This window comes from Seriola dumerili, unplaced genomic scaffold (genome assembly GCF_002260705.1).
Source record: "Seriola dumerili isolate Sdu_G_001 unplaced genomic scaffold, Sdu_1.0 BDQW01000017.1, whole genome shotgun sequence".
In the NCBI taxonomy this organism is placed as follows: Eukaryota; Metazoa; Chordata; class Actinopteri; order Carangiformes; family Carangidae; genus Seriola; species Seriola dumerili.
The window spans coordinates 7050610-7069665 of NW_019174272.1; the positions used below are offsets into that span (position 1 = coordinate 7050610).

General features: G+C 39.6%; 2 protein-coding genes across 2 annotated transcripts in view; one reads left to right on the forward strand and one right to left on the reverse strand.

The window, feature by feature from the left end:
- The first annotated feature begins 6123 nt into the window (after positions 1–6123).
- piwil1 (piwi like RNA-mediated gene silencing 1) lies at positions 6124–14020 on the forward strand. The gene is made up of 20 exons (XM_022754871.1): positions 6124–6198; positions 6925–7012; positions 7430–7558; positions 7668–7882; positions 7988–8109; positions 8346–8426; positions 9092–9289; positions 9455–9563; positions 9772–9898; positions 10192–10309; positions 10817–10931; positions 11038–11225; positions 11500–11572; positions 11769–11969; positions 12439–12542; positions 12756–12826; positions 12897–13050; positions 13301–13426; positions 13504–13651; positions 13904–14020. The coding sequence occupies exons 1-20, from the start codon at positions 6124–6126 to the stop codon at positions 14018–14020; spliced, it is 2559 nt and encodes an 852-aa protein (XP_022610592.1).
- A 2836-nt stretch (positions 14021–16856) lies between these two features.
- Positions 16857–19056, reverse strand: part of rimbp2 (RIMS binding protein 2) — a 32884-nt gene continuing 30684 nt past the window's right edge. Inside the window, exon 20 of the mRNA XM_022755866.1 lies at positions 16857–17054. Coding sequence (XP_022611587.1) covers positions 16857–17054 — 198 coding nt within the window. The remainder of the gene's footprint in view (positions 17055–19056) is intronic.

Sequence of the window (19056 nt, forward strand, 5' to 3'; positions counted from 1 at the left end):
AGAGGCCCAATATATTACATGAGTTAGTCATGGCTCATACTGAATTAAACATGGGAAGAAGAGTTTCTTTTTATCTACAGCCAAAGTGCTAAATCTGACCACTGCAACTGAAACTCGCCCACTTCAAATCCTCCCTTTGATAGTGAAAGCGTAGGTGCTTCAAATGTATCAGTTTGTCCTCATTTTGTAATGGGTTTCAGTCACAAACACCGGTTGATGTTTGCAACTGAACACAAAATTATACAAAAGCACTCTTCCACCTTGTTCCCTGCAGAGTAAATGAGTCACAGTTACGTTCAGGCTTCTCTTTCATATCTGTATTTATTCTTTGTTTGCTGCACAGGTAGATTTAATCAAGCAACAGCAGGGTGACAGCTTCCCTCCAAGTCATCTCTGATAGGTGCAATAATAATTACAGTGGACATGAATAGACAGGCTTGTGTGATCTCCCACTGCTCTTTTGGAGTTGGATGATAAGTTAGATAATGCTCTGCTCAGCTCAGAGATGTCACAGACGTGTGTTTTGGTTGTGCGGAACTCATCTCTGCTGGTGTGGAGTTGTGATATTTTTGGACATGCAGGGATGAAAGCCCAGGGTCCTGTGGCTAATGAGATACTGAGGCAGTGGGAATGATGGTTTTAATTACTGACCAGGACTGGTCTAAAGGGGGCGATTGCTGAAGAGCATGCTGAGTGTCCTAGGTTGGGAGTTCAGACCAATGCCAGTCATGCTGTGCCTGGCTGCCTTTGATGCTGCACTCCCCTCTGCTTTATTCCCACATTGTGTTTATTAGATTCTATGCTGCTGATGCTTCACTGCACCTTTGTTCAAACTGATTCTTTGGACAAAGAAAGGAATAACCACTGAGATTTCAACTTCAAACTCCAAGAAAGTTTCAGTGATGCAGAAGGCAACTTAATCTTTTGTGGAAATTAAAGCTGCAGTGCTCCCATTGTACGGTGGCTCTCAGGCACAGAGGAGAGGGATTTAGAGTTTGCTAGGAGCAGACGGCATGATATTCATTGTTAAGGAATCAAAATGCAGGAGTGCAACAGTTAGCAAACAACCATGTATATAAATTAAAATGAGCGTTAAAAATAGCAGTTGCTTCCGTGGTGATAAAACTGAATTTGGGGAGATGAGTCTGCTCACATTGCATTGGGAAGAAATCTACAGTAGATTCACAGGCAGGCTGCGCGTCCTCCGTCTCCTCGGCTTCTCCCAGCAGGAGGGTGTTGCTACGTGTCTGCTCTCTGTTCTCCTGCAGCCCAGCTGTGGACCAACCCTTGTTGACTTTTCAGAGATCACATGGCATCCTCACTGAGGCTGGCTCAGAGGGGGCTCTGCCTCTGCAGGACTCTGCTACGGTCAGCACAGGCCTCCTCCTCCTCCTCCTGCTCCCACTGCCTTTACCCCCCGCATTTCCAAAATGAAAAAAAATACACACACACACACACACACACACACACACACACACACACACACCAAGCATATTCACAAACATATCAACCTAAAAAAAAATACTCAAATTCTTTCTTGCCATTAGAAGCAAACTCACAAGTGATTGACAATGTTTACTTTTCACCTTTGCAGTATTCAGTGGACAAATCCATGCCCATTCAAGCATATCCTTTTGTACCTAGATTTCCTTTTTCTGTATACACAAATAATCCTGTAACATGTCAAGGCCACCAGCCAGAGGTTTTTGTTATCAAATGAACAGGAAATAGTATTTGCCAAATGCTGAACAAAATAGAGCTTGAATGAGATATGTCCTTGGCGCTCATGCTTGGAGGAAGTGTGGATAAGGGACTGAATCAAATCAAACATGAATAAAAGCTTCTGTATTTTGAAAGCCATGATGATGATTTGTGCGTACACAGTAAATGTTTTGGTTTTATATACTGTATATAGCAATTCAGATATAGTGCGTGTGGATTATTTTCATGGCCGTTTGGTTTACTAGATAGTGTTGTTGAAAGACATGGACGAGAATGTCGGGATTATACAATATGTGACAATGATTTAAATCTTTGACTTCCCTCATCTGTTCCTGGCTTAGCCTCTGTTTATGGCCACTTTGACCCACAAGCTCTCAAATGATGTCTTGCCAGATACTTTGTTGCCCAGAGTTTCAGCGTCCACATGGGAAACTTGGAAAAAATGGGGTTAGTAGAAAAAATTCATTCATCATCTTTACTACTCAGACAGTTTATAATATTGAGTTTCCCTGTAAGTATACATATACCAGGGCCTCAAAATGGAAAGAATATACTGTATGCATTGTGCATACATGGTAACACATAAAACACATAAAGGGATTAAGATTAAAAAACAAATTCATTGAAATCTGTCAGTTCTCTGCAGAAAAATAGCACAATGTAGTCAAAAGTTATAATGTGATGAACATAACATTTCCAGTTTACACTGGAGATGAAGATGGTGAATGGTGAGAGAGTGTACACAGTTAAGAGCTGAACTCAAGATCCACTTACTAGCTTTTATTCTTCCTTAGTGGAGGAATTTGCTCAGGCGTCACTGAGTCATCTCAGTTTTCATCTGATGTCAAATCTGTTGGTGGCGTCAGATGTATTCATATAATTCTATGTCACCATTAATAATATTTTATATTTCACAATATTTATCAGTCAAAACAACAATGTTCATGAGAGTCACAATGCTGCAAAAAAAAAGCCTCTTAATTCATTTATTTCCAATAGGTCGGCACTCATTCAAATATTTTGCTTGTCTTTTTTTACTCTGACTTTGGCTGTATTCAATATAGATAAAGTACAATTTATGGCTTATTAATCATTCAAGGCAACAAACTTTTTCATCTATAAAGGAGAATCATTAATGTTTTGGGGAAGAAACCATCCCTTATGGTATTTTTCATTCAGAATCTGCCTGGAAATGATCTTCTCTTTCTGTTGGAGGACTGCTTTTGGAAGTGAGCCTCTGTGACTTTGACAATACCAACTGTGCACCATCGCTGACAAAGCCTAAAACTGTTATAGTGTTTTCTGTCTTTATTATAGAGAGAACACTAATTTGTTTTAGATTCACCATACTATATGCTTGGTTTGACTGCTTATTCTGCATGGGCTTTAGAAATCCATGGTCCAATTTTGTGTGTGTGTGTGTGTGTGTGTGTGTGTGTGTGTGTGTGTGTGTGTGTGTGTGTGTGTGTGTGTGTGTGTGTGTGTGATGCAGTACCTGCGTCTTTTTAAGGGGGAACAGACTGATGCAGAGCAGATTAGGTTCCACGGCAGGCAAGAGAATAATCTAATTTTCCTAACCCGCTTACTGATATCATGGCACGGTAGATCCTTATTATTCAGAATCCCCTCTTGTTCTGATTTTGCAATCAGGGGTTCAGGCTTCATGGGGCCACTGTGATTTTTATTTGTTCATTTATTTATTTAAAACAGAGGCTTTGATCCTGATTTGTTTTTCATGTTTCCAACAGGAATTGAGGTCGAATATGAGTATCATACAAATACTGCATCAATAGAAACATATTCCTGGTCCGTGGTCATGATGATGATGATGATGATGATGATGATGCCATCCTTGGCTGTGATGATAATAATGTAAGACTGAAGGGTGTGTATATTGTGAAAGTGCATCCAGTTTGATATACTGACTGTGCTGCATGTTTCCTTTCATCAGTTTTGGGCCGTAGTATCTTGCAGAGCATGATTAGCGTAAGCGTGGAATCCACACTGCTGGGGGCTGCAGGGCGAGCTTGAAGCCTGAAGCGCATTCATCAACGTCCCTGGCAGGGTGCACCTTTCTCAGCCTCACACCGCTCAGCTTGCAGCCCTCTCCCTAGCCACGATTTTTTCTTTTTCTTTCGCTTTTACTGTTTTTCAGTGGCCTTTGCTGTTTTTTAAGAGATAGCGTTGTTTTTGAAGAAAACCGCTCTTTTTTTTAATCAAAGCTTTTACAGTCCTGGACCATTTGTCAGACCCATATTGTTCAGCATTTTGGCAACATAATATTACCATGTGTGTGTAATGCTGAATTGTAATTTTCTAACTGTTAACATGCTCATGGACAAATACACCCTAGTGGGTTTCTGTGTCTCAGTGCGACTTGGCTTGATGACACTGATGTCCCTGCCTATTTCTTCATCCCTGCTCGGTCTCTTTCCAGCAGGTAAACAGTGACTGAAGCAGGTCCCTCAGGTCTGAATCTGTAATCACTCTTAGATCTCAGACATGAAAGACTTGCGTACATCTTCCTAAAAATGCCCTCTGAGTTGCCAAGTTCTGCTTCAAATGGTAGGATGTGGAGAAGAGAGGAAAAGTTTGGGAAGAAATAATAGCTCATGATGAGGTGCATCTTAAAAGGAGCACATGAGAGGATTTTTTTTTTTGGCTTTGTCAAAGCATCCTTAACACATTCCTGAACCGTTATTTTTTCATCATAGTTAAACTTCATAAGAAAGGGAATGATCAACTCCAGACACAAAACCTTGTTAGTCTTGGAGCAAGCCCCCATGTCTTAATTAATTGTGTACATCATCATAAAAGGCAGTCAATACTTAATCAATCATTCAGTTTTGGTCAATCAGTCAATGCTTTTGAGGAAACACTCATGGTCACACTTTAATTTCATTCATACCTTCAGTCTGAATCAGTTTAGGCCTTATTAAAAGGCCTACAGGCCCCCTTAAAACTGATTTCTTCAACATTTACTTACAGGTTAAATCCACCTTCGCTTAGTCTACACACTGATTAAACCTGACATAAGCTTGATTTAAATTTACAAAATTTATCATGAAAATAAGCATTAATAAATGCCTTTAAAATGATTTAACATAGAATTTGTCATGCAATGTTCTTCACAAACTAGAAGTCACTAGTTCACCCTTTCACCTTAGACTACTTCTTACCTACTGATTATGATCAATGACAAGAGGTCAACGTGATATTTTGGAAAATGTCCTTGTTCACAGTGAGCTGACAAGCTCAACTGGATATTTGCCAGTTTGTTGCTGATCTATAAAACACCAAGATTATGTGTATCAGAGCTCTGAGTTTCATCAGTGACAGTGAAGTGGGTGTCGGTAACCCAGTCGGTCCGTTTACTGTACGAGCTTTGCTGCCATCTGATGGTGGCAATTGAGATCGCACAGTTAAAAACAGACAGACAACACAACAGCACTAGGTTAAACGGATCGGTGCGCTTAAAAAAGTAGTCCCAGCTTTTTTTTATTAATTATTTCAGCAGCTTTTCTAAAACGTCTTTATTATATTCATTCATTCTGAGCAACTGTACCTGTAATACACAGTGATACAATATGTAAATGTGTGAAGTGTTTAATGAAAGTAAAAAAAAATTACAAGCGTATTAATTTTCTCAGTGAATAGGCCTTTGACTACATTGCCGCAATTTCTTCTCTTCATTGAGATTACACCTGCAGCGAATTTTTATCAGTGAGAACTGAGTTGCGAGAAACTTTATCAAAGGTGGGTAAAACTGTTCAAATTAATATAGCATGTGTCACCATGACATTAAATTGTGCGAGTGAATCTGATTTGTTTTAGATTTAATCGAGATTATACCGCTCTAGCCAGCTAATGAGGTCATATTCGGCACACCTCTGCTAATTAATGTTAATTAGTAAGTAAAATCAGTCCACTAAGTTAACATAAGACTATTGTAACTTAATGTCAGCAATGGAGATCAACGGATTTAACCAACATGCTAATGCACAAAAACAAAAAGTAATATTTTTCAGTGTCCTACCATGTTAATGTAAAGTCCGGTTTTACTTGGTGTTAGCTTTTGTTAGCATGCTATCCTTAGCTAGCCCGACCATAGCCTAGCCGGTTGACCGCTGGCTGTTTCTGAACTGAACAATTAGCAGGCGCCATAGGGCAAGAGGAGTACTGCATCACGTTTAACGTCTGCATGTGCAACTTTGCATTATTCTTGTAACTCGTGTATCATGTTCAAATTATTCTGATGCAAATTTGCTTTTTGAAAACTTAGTTAAAGCGGCTCGTCAGAATATGTACTTTCTGAATATTTCTTTAGTTCTTTGATCATAATTTTGAATTATTGACAGTGTTTTTCTTTCAAATAGTTGTACCATTTGAGACTGCCCGAAAATGACTGGTAGGGCACGTGCAAGATCAAGAGGCCGAGCACGAGGTCAAGAGACTACAGCACCTGGAGCTGTAAGAGCAGCTTGTACTGAAATCTCAGGAAGTGATAAAGATAACTTGGATGTGAAGTATTTTCGGCTGTGATGCTCAGTAATGAAATGTCATCTAAATAATCTTCCTCTTACTCAGTATGATCCACAGACCTCACTGTTCCCTAGAGAGGCAGTTCTTGGAGAAGAAATGAGTATCATACAAATGCAGCATCAATAGAAACATATTCCTGACAGTGATGGTTATGATGATGGTGATGCCATACTTGGCTGTGATGATAATATAAGACTGAAGGGTGTGTTTATTGTGAAAGTGCATCCAGAAATGGTCTCCGTTAAAAACTGGTGACTAGGGAGTGTTCACAAAACACAGAATTGTTGCTTCTGTTTTTCATATTGTAAATGGCACACAATGGAAATTATTACCTTTCCTCAAAAGTTTGATATTAAACGTTGTCAGGGTCTGGAGATGCCATTTTTTGAATAATAATTAGTAGGCTGCAAAATTCAGAGTCAAGCTTAGATGAGAAGTTTTGTGTTAGGTGAGCAACTTGTATTGGATATGATACAATTTTCTTTCATTGGATTAATTCTGCTTGGGAGGTTTGAAATGGAAATCTGTTTGCATATTCAGCTCAGTCACACTGAATGCAACGGACAAGAGGCTCAAATAGGATAACAGAACTGACTGTCATCCCTTCAAAACATCAGACCATTTACGCCTTTTTCTTTGTTGAAGAGCCAGGCTCAAGAGCCTGCACCAGCAGCCATTCCTCCTGCAGAGGGGGAGCTGGTTGGTAGAGGGAGGCAGAAAGGTGCTCCAGGGCCATTTTCTGCAGAAGGTAAAGCTCAGTCATAATACTTTATTTTGCCAAATGTTCTTGGCTGTTCTTCTTTTTTGAAAGTCTGCCTGATAATGCAATTAAACAATTGGATTGGAAAAAGTCTTACGGTGCAAATATGAATGCACTGTTTTTCACACATTTATTGCACCTTCTGCAGACTAAGAGCAAAGTTAACCATGGTAAGGAGTGCTGTGCAGGGGAATTGGGTTCAAACCATGAGATTTAAATAAAGGTGTTTACTCCACCTGTTGATTTTACATGCCTAATGCTTTACCTATGCCTGATGTATGTTCTGAGGATTATAAAATGTGTACTACTCCAGAGTTCATACAGTGAATTACATTATTTTTGGTCTGATTTTTGCATGATAATGTGTGAAAACTGGTCTTGATGGTCTGAATATGTTTTTATTAGCTGTTCTACAGATTTCAGCTGGATTTCAGCAGGTGAAGCTCGGCGAAAGAGGTGGACGCCGCCGGGATTTTCACGATGCAGGGGTTAACACCCGGCAGGCTATGGAGCATGTCAAGGAATCAAAGTGTGGTCGGTCATTATTTGAAATGCACAATCAGAGACACATTCAGAAGATGCACATTTTGTAATTGGAGAGGATAATAGACTACTCCTTAGAATTGTATATATGTTTCCACAGGTGCAAGTGGGAATCCCGTTCCGTTGACAGCCAACTTCTTTCGCATCATGTCCCGCCCTCAGTGGGTTCTATATCAGTACCACGTGGACTTCAAACCAGCAATGGAGTCTCGTCGTCTGAGATCTGCCCTTCTCTTCCAGCATGAGGAAGTTCTTGGCTCAGCACGGAGCTTTGATGGAGCTCTGCTCTTTCTGCCCCTAAGATTGCACGGCAAGGTACTTTAATACTCCAAGCCTAGCCGCACACCACAACAGTAATAACAGTGATAAAGTAATGAAAGTTTTCTGGCTCTTTATAGAAGTGTCTAACCTTGTGTTTAGGAGACTGTGCTCCACAGCGAAACGAGGAATGGGGAGAAGGTTCAGATAACTGTTACACTGACAAATGAACTGCCACCCACTTCACCAGTGTGTATTCAGTTTTACAACATCATATTCAGAAGGCAAGTTTTCCAGTTTCAAAATAAGTAATGCACAGTAAGGACTGAAATGGGTAATGTACAAGCCAAAGAAAAATCCTCCAATAATTGGATTTACTTGTGACTAGCGTACATGTGGTTGTTGCATGTGCAAATGAAAGTAAATCTTTACATCTGATTAAAAAAGCTTAGATACCCATACATTTTGCGTCCTTGAAACTTACAAACTTTACATTAATGGTGTTATGTTGTCTCTGCAGGATCTTGAGAATTCTCAATATGCAGCAGATTGGACGCAACTACTACAATCCCAGTGATCCACTCAACATCCCTCAGCACAGGTAATACATTTTCTTCAGTATAATTTTCTTTCATACAGCATTATCACACAAAGTATGTATTAAGATTTTTTAAGTTTTTTTCTTTTAATATGATCTTCCATGAATGTCTAAAAAATAAGCTTTAGATTCTCGAACAAGTAAATTAATGGCAGTGATGTATATTAACACCAGAAAGTGCAACATTTTAAATCGCATGTCATTATTTTTCAATGCATATCGCCTAACTTTGAATGAGCACAGTGTTTTTTTTAACTTGAGCCTTACGAAAAGGTCATCAACAACTTTGCCTTCATTAGTAAAGTCTTCACAAATGTTTTTATTTTCAAAATTGGGAAACTCGTGCAGTCAGACTGTTCTTCAAAAAAAGAAAAGAAGTTAGTTTTGCTTTCTATAAGGAGCTTTTGTATACTGTGTAGGAAATGCAGTCTGAAAAGGCCTGATGCTTTGCTACCCATTTAGAAGCAGATAATGTGAATGACTATTGCTGAGTTTTTTTGAAAAAAGTTGTCCTGGTGTTTAAATACTAAAATCTTAAAAGCTTTAAATCCAGTGAGGAGCCATAGTAGAGCCCAGTTATCTGAAGTAGTGTTAATGAGCAATCTTCAATGATGGAAAGCGACTTTTTCATTAGAGATGAAAAATAATGATCCCGTCCTTTATCTCAGGCTGACCATCTGGCCAGGCTACACCACCACCATCTTGCAGTATGAGTCGGCGATCATGCTGTGTACTGACGTGAGCCACAGAGTGCTGCGTAGTGAGACGGTCCTAGACTTTATGGCGAACCTGAGGCAGCAGTGTGGACCTCAACGCTTCCCTGAGATCTGCACTAAGGAGCTTGTTGGACTAATAGTCCTCACCAAGTAGGATCCACATCTCACACACAAATATTTGTATTCATATGACAGTGCTATATCTTTATTATACTGCGCTTGGAAGTGATGTTTTATCATTCAGTGTTAAAGCACCTCAGTGTAACCTTAACTACTTACATTTAATACATGTGCTGTTTACTTCTTAATTTTTAGGTACAACAACAAAACCTACAGGATTGATGACATTGCATGGGATCACACTCCCAACAACACATTCAAGAGGGGAGACACAGATATTTCCTTCAAGAACTACTACAAGACTGTAGGTGTCATACACTCAACATAAGTATTGGTATAACCAGGAAACTAGTTGACACAAACCGTCAACAGATGCATACAAATGACATTTACACTCAAATATAAGAACGAAAGCAATGGGGTTTGGGCAAATAATATGAAACACTGCAAATTTCGATTAAAACAAGTGTTGAATTATGCATCCATCTCAAACTCCTGTTGTTTGTTTTAAGCAATATGGCCTGGACATCACTGATGGGAACCAGGTGCTGCTGGTCAGCCACGTGAAGAGGCAGGGTCCAGCTGGAGCTGCTCCTCCTGGCCCGGCCATGCTCATCCCAGAGCTGTGCTTCCTCACAGGTTTCTGCATTATTCTGTCGTATTCGACTCTAAACTCAGACTTAAGATGTCAACATTTATGACATTTATCGCTCCACCTACAGAATCTGTGTGGTATTAAATGTATATTATGAGAAGGTGAAAGGTTTGACCAGTACAATCTTCTGTTCCAAGACAACATTCAAGAGCGTAAAGGATTCTGAAATCCCTGTTTGGTTGTTGGAGACGACAGTTAGTTTGTTGTTTAGATATCATCCATGGTAAAGTGATCATAAAGTGAAAGTTGTCACAAGTTTTATGAATGTGTTTGACAGGACTGACGGATAAGATGCGATCTGACTATAATATCATGAAAGACTTGAGCGGCCACACTAGACTGTCCCCAGAGCAGAGAGAGGGACGTCTCAACAGATTTGTCACCAATATACAGAAGTAGGTGATAATGTCTCACTGATCTAACCATGTTAATCTGTGTACCCGCTGCCAAAAGTTTCATAGACAGAAATATTGCAAGCACTCATTAATTTTAACAGAGAGCGCACATTGTAGCAATATGAGAAATATGGAAAAGACGCACTGTTTATATTGTCAGAATTCACAGCCAGCCAAGATGTGATTTCAATGCTTTTAAAATCTTAATTACTCATCATTAGCTCCTTTTGTCAGTGGAGAAGTTATACACATCACAAATGCTATTTGTCAAATGTTCACATAGACTCCTGCCTTTTTTAAATGCTGTCATTTATCCACATTTTAGATGTAGCTTTCAATTGATCATGAAGCCTCTGCACTGTTTTCTCTAAAAGTTGTGTTCATCTCAGCAGCTTGTGTTGTTAGTCTGTTCATATGCACAGAAGCTGGAGTAGTACATTTTTCTGTCAACATCTTCAGGCAGTATAATCCCAGGCTTTGATTTAAATCCTGAAAATTATTTCATAGGAATGCTGACGCACAGGCAGAGTTGGATAAGTGGGGACTCAACTTTGATAAGCAACTCCTAAATCTGACTGGCAGAATGCTCCCAGCGGAGAGGATTTTCCAGGGATCAAGATCGGTATAATTTGCTTGTGGTTACATAAATTTGCTCTTTTTAATTAATTAAATGGATTTATTTATATGATCTTAATTGAGAGATTAACATAAATATTTGTGTCACCTAGTATGGTTACAACCCCACGGCAGCTGACTGGTCCAGAGAGATGCGCGGGGTGCCTCTGATCCACTCTCCTCCGCTGAACAACTGGCTCATCTTTTACACACGTCGTAACACCAACGAAGCTCAGTCCCTCCTGCAGACCCTCAACAAAGTCTCAAACCCACTCGGTATCCGCCTGCAGAGAGCAGTCATGTGAGTTCTAGCACAAGTGCAATCTATCATAGTTGTCAATGGGTTTTTTTCCTCCCCTCCAGAAAGAAAGTAATTTCTGAGCATGACACAGTTTTTTCTGAAATATTAAAATGTTATTTGAATGTTTAATTTAGAATTGGAAGTTAAATATTTGTAACGATTTAACTTCATTGTCTGTATTGACTAGTTAACTAAATTGTTCAGTTGATTTTTGGTCATATCAACCAACCTTATGATTATGTAATTTAATCATCTGAGCTCTCCTCTTATTCAGGATTGAGTACGAGGATCATCAGGAGTCTCTCCTCAGAGCTCTGCAGCACAATGTTGGACCCCAAATACAGATGGTTAGTGACTAAATGTATAATAGATGAAGGCAGAGCAGATCACATTCATTAACCTTTTCCTCTTATTTAGTCAGTTATGCAACATTCCTTGTGAACCATGGGTGAATTTAATGTTTGCTGTGTGTGTGTGTTGAGGCAGATGTGCGCTCCATTAATAAAAGCAGTACAACACCTTCCACTGTTTGCCATTTGTTAGGTGGTGGTGGTCCTCCCCAGCAACAGGAAGGACAAGTACGACAGCGTCAAGAAGTACCTTTGTGTGGACTGCCCCACTCCCAGCCAGTGTGTTTTATCCCGTACCCTCAGCCGACCTCAGGCGCTCATGACTGTGGCTACCAAGATTGCGCTACAGATGGCTTGCAAGATGGGAGGAGAGCTCTGGAGCGTGGAAATCCCTGTAAGTCATTAAGTCATCAGTAATTTGTACATCAAAGAAAATAAAAGTCAAGCTGTGTTACGGGAAAACAAGATTCAAGTAGTTCTTGAACGGATTAAGCTGTCACAAGTTGTTTTAGAGCAGAGAATGAAAGTGGTACCATGTAATGTCTCACGAACTGTTGTCACAGTTTCACATTTAAACAAGACACTAAACAGGATGTCACAAGGAGCTGCATTTTGGGGCATGAGCTTTGTTTACAGATAGCTCTACTCATGTCACTCATAAGGTTTCACGGCTGGCAGTGGTTAGTGAATGCATCTGTAACTTCTTGAAATTATGTGTCCAAGGCTGACGAAGCAGGCGATGCATTAGTTTCCATGACAATTAGTCATTTTAAAGGGTAAGGTTGGGGTAAAAAATACACAAGACAACAAATAAGAAGTAATGATGTAATGCTAACATTGTACTGATAACTTGTCACCTGCAGCTCAAACAGCTGATGATTGTGGGCATTGACTGCTACCATGACACTATAGCTGGGAAAAGGTCCATTGGAGCTCTAGTTGCCAGCCTCAACCAGGGCATGAGCAGGTTAGTATCTTCAACAGAGATGGGCAACTGTGTGTCATCATGGGTTGAGTGGTGACACTAGTTACTGTACCTTGATCTACAGTCTGAATTAGGTTGTGCTTAACATGTGCACAGGTCTGCATTACAGTATTCGTATTGGTGACCTCCCTATCTTTGGTTTAGTGCAATAGTACATCCAGTAAGTCGTGTGATATTTTCAATTTCTTTGTCAAGGTGGTTTTCAAAGTGTGTGTTGCAGCACAAAGGTCAGGAAATCATGGATGGACTGAAGATGGCCTTAAGTGGTAAGTTGCTTTCCTTAATTTTTGCACAATACTTCTTTGTCAAAAGTCTCAGAATAACTTTGTCTTCCAGGTGCACTAAAAGACTATCTGAAGTTTAACAACTGCCTACCTTCACGCATCATTGTGTACCGAGATGGAGTGGGAGATGGCCAGCTGCACAGCGTGGTTAACTATGAGGTTTCACAGATCATGGACTCCATCAAGTCCATGGGGCATGACTACTCGTGAGTTTTTCATGTGCAAAGATTTCCTCTTAAAGAAACGCTGCTGCACTTTGAAGCTGTTTGTTTAATCTCCAATGGGAATGACTCATGAATGTCACTAAGAACAGCAGGTGCTGAAACACAAGCCATGTCAACAACTGAGCAACGGATATTGACTCTGGTTTGAATGCGGGGGAGTTCACACACTAAAAGAACTTGAACAAATTTTCCTGTAAATTTTTGACGGAGCGTCTCCATCTGCTCATCGTAGGCCCAAGCTGAGTGTGGTGGTGGTGAAGAAGCGCATCAGCTGCAGGTTCTTCGCCCACATCAATGGCAAAGTGACCAACCCTCTCCCAGGCACCATCGTTGACTCAGATGTCACCCGTCCTGAGTGGTGTGTTTCTTGGCTATTCCTTCATCTTTTCATTTATGTATTTAGTGGTAGTTATTAACTGTCGCAGCCTTTGTCAGGTATGACTTCTACATCGTGAGCCAGGCTGTCAGGACCGGAAGCGTCTCCCCAACCCACTACAACGTTGTGTACGACACCAGCGGTCTGAAGCCCGATCATATGCAGCGGCTTACGTACAAGCTGTGCCACATGTACTACAACTGGCAGGTAGGATGGCTTTGAAATCCCCGTGTTAGTGTGCCTTTCACCTTGGATGGGTGTTCTCATAGTTTCTCCACAGATTACAGGTTTGAAATGTATTAGTGCAGTTGTGATGATAAATGTTGTTTTGCTGTTACTGAATTTGTGACATTTATTAAGAATAACAGATGATCAGAGCCAGCATGATGTAACCCAATAAAAGTCAGCGTGATTAAGTCATACAAAATATGATGTACGTTTTTTGCATTTGGGCTTTAGGGGATCATCAGAGTGCCCGCTCCCTGCCAGTACGCCCACAAGTTGGCTTTCCTTGTGGGTCAGAGCATCCACAGGGAGCCCAATGTGCAACTGGACGACCTCCTCTTCTACCTGTAAGGATTCAAAAGATGAGCAATTTGTTCGGCTATGACTGTAAAGTTTCCTTGAAAAGAACTTCATGTATGTGAACTTTTGTGAGAAAAGTTCTCTTCAGTTTAAATGAATGTAAGTTAAGTTTTGATGATGCTAAGAGTTTTGCATTTGTAGCATCAGACTGAGTCAGATAGCCCTGTGTATAAAACTACACATTTAAGTCTAATGTAAAGACAAAGCCACAATTCAGAGGTCAAAGGGCACCTGTGTACTGTTGGAAATGCACTTGAGGATCACATAAGCTGGATGAAGATGTTGACAGTGAAATGGCACAAGTAACCTGATCAGTGAGAGTTGATTCTGGCATGTTCTGGACAAAGAAATATTATCAACAATATTACATGTAATTAATATATCTTCATTGCTAGTCTAAGTTAATGTGGGGTTTTTCCTTTCGAGTGCAGAAAAATATCTAAGAAAAGCTTTTTTTGTAGGGGAACCTAGACTGTTTCTTTATCTGTTTATTATACAAGTGGCTGTCCTCCATACTGGGGTGTAAAGACATGCTGAAATTCAACTTTCTGTTAATAACTTCTAGGTCCTAAGAACTGTTACTACTTTTGCAAATGGTTCTAATAAATATTTGTTTGTGTGGTATGTCCTTTATGCATTTTCAAGTTAAATCAGACATGCAAACATTACAAAATATCAAATTTATTTAGATTTTTTTTTTTTAGAAAAGATTGCACATGCACACCCACACAATAATTTGTAACCATTAATATAGGCTGATAATTCTTATCATAAAGCTAGCACACAATTGCAGACTTTTAAACAATATGGTCTTCAAGACACCATGGGGAAAGCTTGCACTGTTTGATTATAAAGTTAAATGTACAAAAAAGGCAGTTTGAAAATCAAGTATAAACATTTAAAAACAATTTTACAAATGGACAAAGTACAAAAAGAGCAACAGTCACTCAAAATGAATAGAAGCAATGTGAGGACATGGTCCATCAATAGGAAAAGATGTACATCAGGTGGCCGAGAATTGTACAGAAAGTATTACAGAATGTTTTGCATACATTCTTTTTTGGCAGTTTCAGTTCAACTCTTGTGTGTAGAAAAAATAGGCTAGATTTTAAAATACATGAGAGGATGAAATGGAAAACAGAATGGTGTGAGGAGATAAAAGTGGACTGTTTCATTTCACGCACAAAGACGGACATCTGCACAATCCTTTTGGGCAGCTTTGAAAATACATTGGCTTTCAATTCATCATACATTCACTACTCTACATTAAGGTGTAGATATATATATTATATTGATTTACAGTACTTGTATCCTGCACCAACATTACTCGGGACACACTGAACAGGCATCAATGACAGATTGGCTTGAATAAACATATTTCAGATCTAATAGATTTGGGGGTGGAGGGGCAGCATAGAGGTAGCCTTGTGTCTCACTACTGTGAAAGGAGTCAAACTTTTAGTCTTCTAGTGAAGCCCGGAAGTGTTGCATGTTATGAATCAAATGCATTACAACAAAAGGACATCAGTTGCTGACACACAGATTAACTACTTCTATTTGTTCTTTAATCTGATTATGTAATATTGTTTCTTTGAAGAGTAGTAATTGTATTAAATCAGATGCGCATCAGTATGGCACCAAAAACTCAACTGAAATAAAAAAGTTTCTTCAGTAGCGCCAGAATTTGGTTATTCAGGGAGAATTTTATCCTCTGAATGATCTATTTTCTAAGAATCATTTTTTCTTATTTGGGCTTAACTATGGACTATGGACATTGCAGACACAGGAGTCTTGGTCGGTTATGTGTAATCTCTTGTCCTATTGAAATCACGACAGTCACACAATACCCTGCACATCACAAGTCAGGATTAACATCTGCAAACAGAGCTTGTGTTATGATGTAACAAGATAAACAAATAGTTTGCATGGAACTGCACACTCCACTGGACAAGGTACTAACCATTGTGCGATTATAAGGCAAATACATGAAGGTTGGATCTACTAGGCATTTCCATTCAGGCTCATTTTACTGCAGAGACCCTGTAGTAGGAACAGTATGTGCTTGTTTTGTAGGTGTCTGACATGTTTGTAGGGGGGGGGGGCACTTGCCGCCATTACAGTTTTTTTAAGATAGGGCAGAAGAGTAGGAGTAAATTCTGCTGATTTGTCACAGTAAACTGCACAGCGAGTCTGCCACGCTCTATTAAAAGTACTGCATGCTCCAGGTTTCCATACTGAGCCCATCACATCGCATGCGCTCTCACAGGGTCAGGAGGGAATGTGCTGAAGTAAAGCATGCAAACCTCTCATACCATTTACGCAACTGGCTGTTTTGAACAAGTTCAAGTCGAGGCCCAACAAGTCCAGCTTTTTCCTCAGATTCAAAACGGACTCCAGGGTTGAACTGAGCCCTCTGTTTGAGTGATATTCTGGTTCCTGTATACAGAGACACTGGTCAGACTCATAATGTGGTGTATTAAGTGTCATCAGACTTGACCAAGTGCAAATGGAGAATGCCCCCGGCTCGGTCTCTGTCTACAGCAAAACGTCGTCAGCCAGAGACTTGGAGGTTAGATACTCAATACTACGTTGGCCGACACCATGAGGTCTCGGGACCATAATATGAAATGTGTTGTTGAAAATATGTAGTTGATACCGTTAACAAAATACAAATATTCTAGTATACAACAGATGTACAAGAATAAAGCATTTGCTAAGCTCACAAATGCTACCTGTCCACTGTATTCTTTTTTTTTTTTTTTTTTTTTTTTTTTTTTTTTTAACACTACAAGGAAGTGGATGACACTCTCGCAAGTATGTCAAGAAATTATTTTACAGCGCCAAGTCTTTGCAATAGTTTCTTCCCTTTGGAGAGCAGTCCCTTTCTCTTTTTGGAGGAGTACATGTCCACTGGGGCCCTGATGGGACTGCCGGGCCCCACGGTGGCAGGGCCAGAGCCAGGGATGTGTGGACGCACTGTGGGAGAGGCTGCTCTTCTGGGCGGACCCGATTTTTCCAATGGAACCTAATGGGAGACCCGTAAGGGACAGTTGAGGGTGTTAAAAAGCCAGCCGTCTCTCACACCTCAGTCACTACTCCCCTCCTTCTCTTAAGTCCTTTCTGTCTCAGCAGGGCCACCATAGCTCTGAAGTCTACCTCCCTGGATGTAGTCTTGTGCACTCAGGTATAGATACACACACCCTCCCTCCTCCTCGCCTTTCCCTCCCACTCTCAGGTAGAAACTGTTTTTTTTTTTCTCTTTTGTATGAAGCTGCTATGAATAAGCTACAACAACATGACATTGACTAACTTTCACATCAATGTAAGGTGACAACATTTCCCAACAATGACTATCAAAGGCAGGGCAGTTCCTCTCACATTAACAGATACATTTGCATTTTGGGACAAGTGGGACGTATTTATATCACATTCACTTTCCTTTCTCTTCAATATATAGAAATATTTACTGATACAACTGGGTTACAGAGAAACTACTAGTCACTATTCCTTTTCTGTAATCATGAGCTAAAAGGCTCCTTTAAATTGCACTTTGGGAAGACAGATGGTTAAAGATTACATTTATATAAGGTTATATTTCTATTTACAGTATGTGTGGATATAATTTAAACACCAGAACATGTAACATCAAATCATATAATCATTCTGCTGCATTTAGTATTTTATTATTCCAAGTTTAAAGTGAGACTGTGTAACTTTTGAGATAACAAAACATTCTTCAACTCACAAATGGAAGCTAAATTCTGAAGAAACAAAACACAACCTTTCTCAATTCAATACACTCAGGGGCTTTGTTTCTCTGTCCACTGCGGCCACTGCTCAGCAAAAGATGCGTAGTCTCACTCTAAATCGGTCACTGTTATTTAGCAGTCTAATCAGTAGTTCATCTTGATTCACAAATTAGAGAGGATTTGAAAACCAAAATGCTGAGTGATTTGACCAAAATTAGCTTTTTCTTTTAGATTTCACGACTGTTTCTTTTTACGATTTGACATTACTCTTTACATACAAGAAAATGTGTCCTAAATTTGGCGAGAGGCTTACGCTACAACCGTGAAACCAAATGAACACTTTCCACGCTTTTCTTTGGGTTTTTGCATAGAATTGGTAGATTTTCTGTAAATATTTTCTAGGATGCAGCATGTCATACAAGTCTAAATGTTTGCAGTGCTGTTACTTTTAACTCAAATTTCCAATAATTGCAGGTAACTGTGCAACAATGGCCTTTTAGCTCACCATGAGTTACAGCAGGAGACTTATTGCAGGAGACGGACATTGTCATGTACAACACTCAGAGAAACAACTGAAGATACCATACTTCTTGTCTAATGCATTGGCTAGGGTGACTCTCTCCTACCAACAAACAGTACTGAGTGTTTTGGAAGATTCCTAAAAACTACCTAAAGGAACATCATACTGAGTGTACATGTTGCATACCAGAAACTAAGGGAACCCATGTCATCTGCATTAGACGAGGGGAGCGTAATCTTGGTATCCTCAGTTGCTCACTTACGTGACGGAAACAGAGCCTTTAAGGTGTGAAATGAACACTCTTCTTCTGTTTTGCCAAGCGGGTGAGGAAAAGAAATAAAAAAATATGGTGATGGCATTTCAATATAGTTTGCACTATGACAATGGCAAATTAGAACACAAGGAAAGAAATATCTTGATGACACCTATTAATATTTCAACAATTGCATTATTTGTTAAACACAAAAATAACATCACATATTTACATTAAGTAAATAATTACTTCTGAAATTATTCTCTGATGGAAACATAGGCTAAGTGACCTTTGCGTGCTACTTTACAAGAAAGCAATATACAAAACAAGGCGTTCAGGAGCAGATACAAAAGTCGTACTACACTAGACTTATCTTTTCTTTATATAAAATGTTCAAGAATTCATGCATCTGGACTATAGAACATGCTGAGCTACAGACTACATAGTTCATCTTTCAGTACAACAAAACTATTTACTCTATTAGAAATTATTTGAGATCAAACAC

Excerpts from the sequence above, each read along its gene's own strand:
- piwil1 (XM_022754871.1), top strand. The coding sequence starts at position 6,124 with ATGACTGGTAGGGCACGTGCAAGATCAAGAGGCCGAGCACGAGGTCAA. Across the intron at positions 10,310-10,816 it reads TTTGTCACCAATATACAGAA|GAATGCTGACGCACAGGCAG; the intron begins GTAGGTGATAAT and ends ATTATTTCATAG. Across the intron at positions 13,652-13,903 it reads ACATGTACTACAACTGGCAG|GGGATCATCAGAGTGCCCGC; the intron begins GTAGGATGGCTT and ends TTTGGGCTTTAG.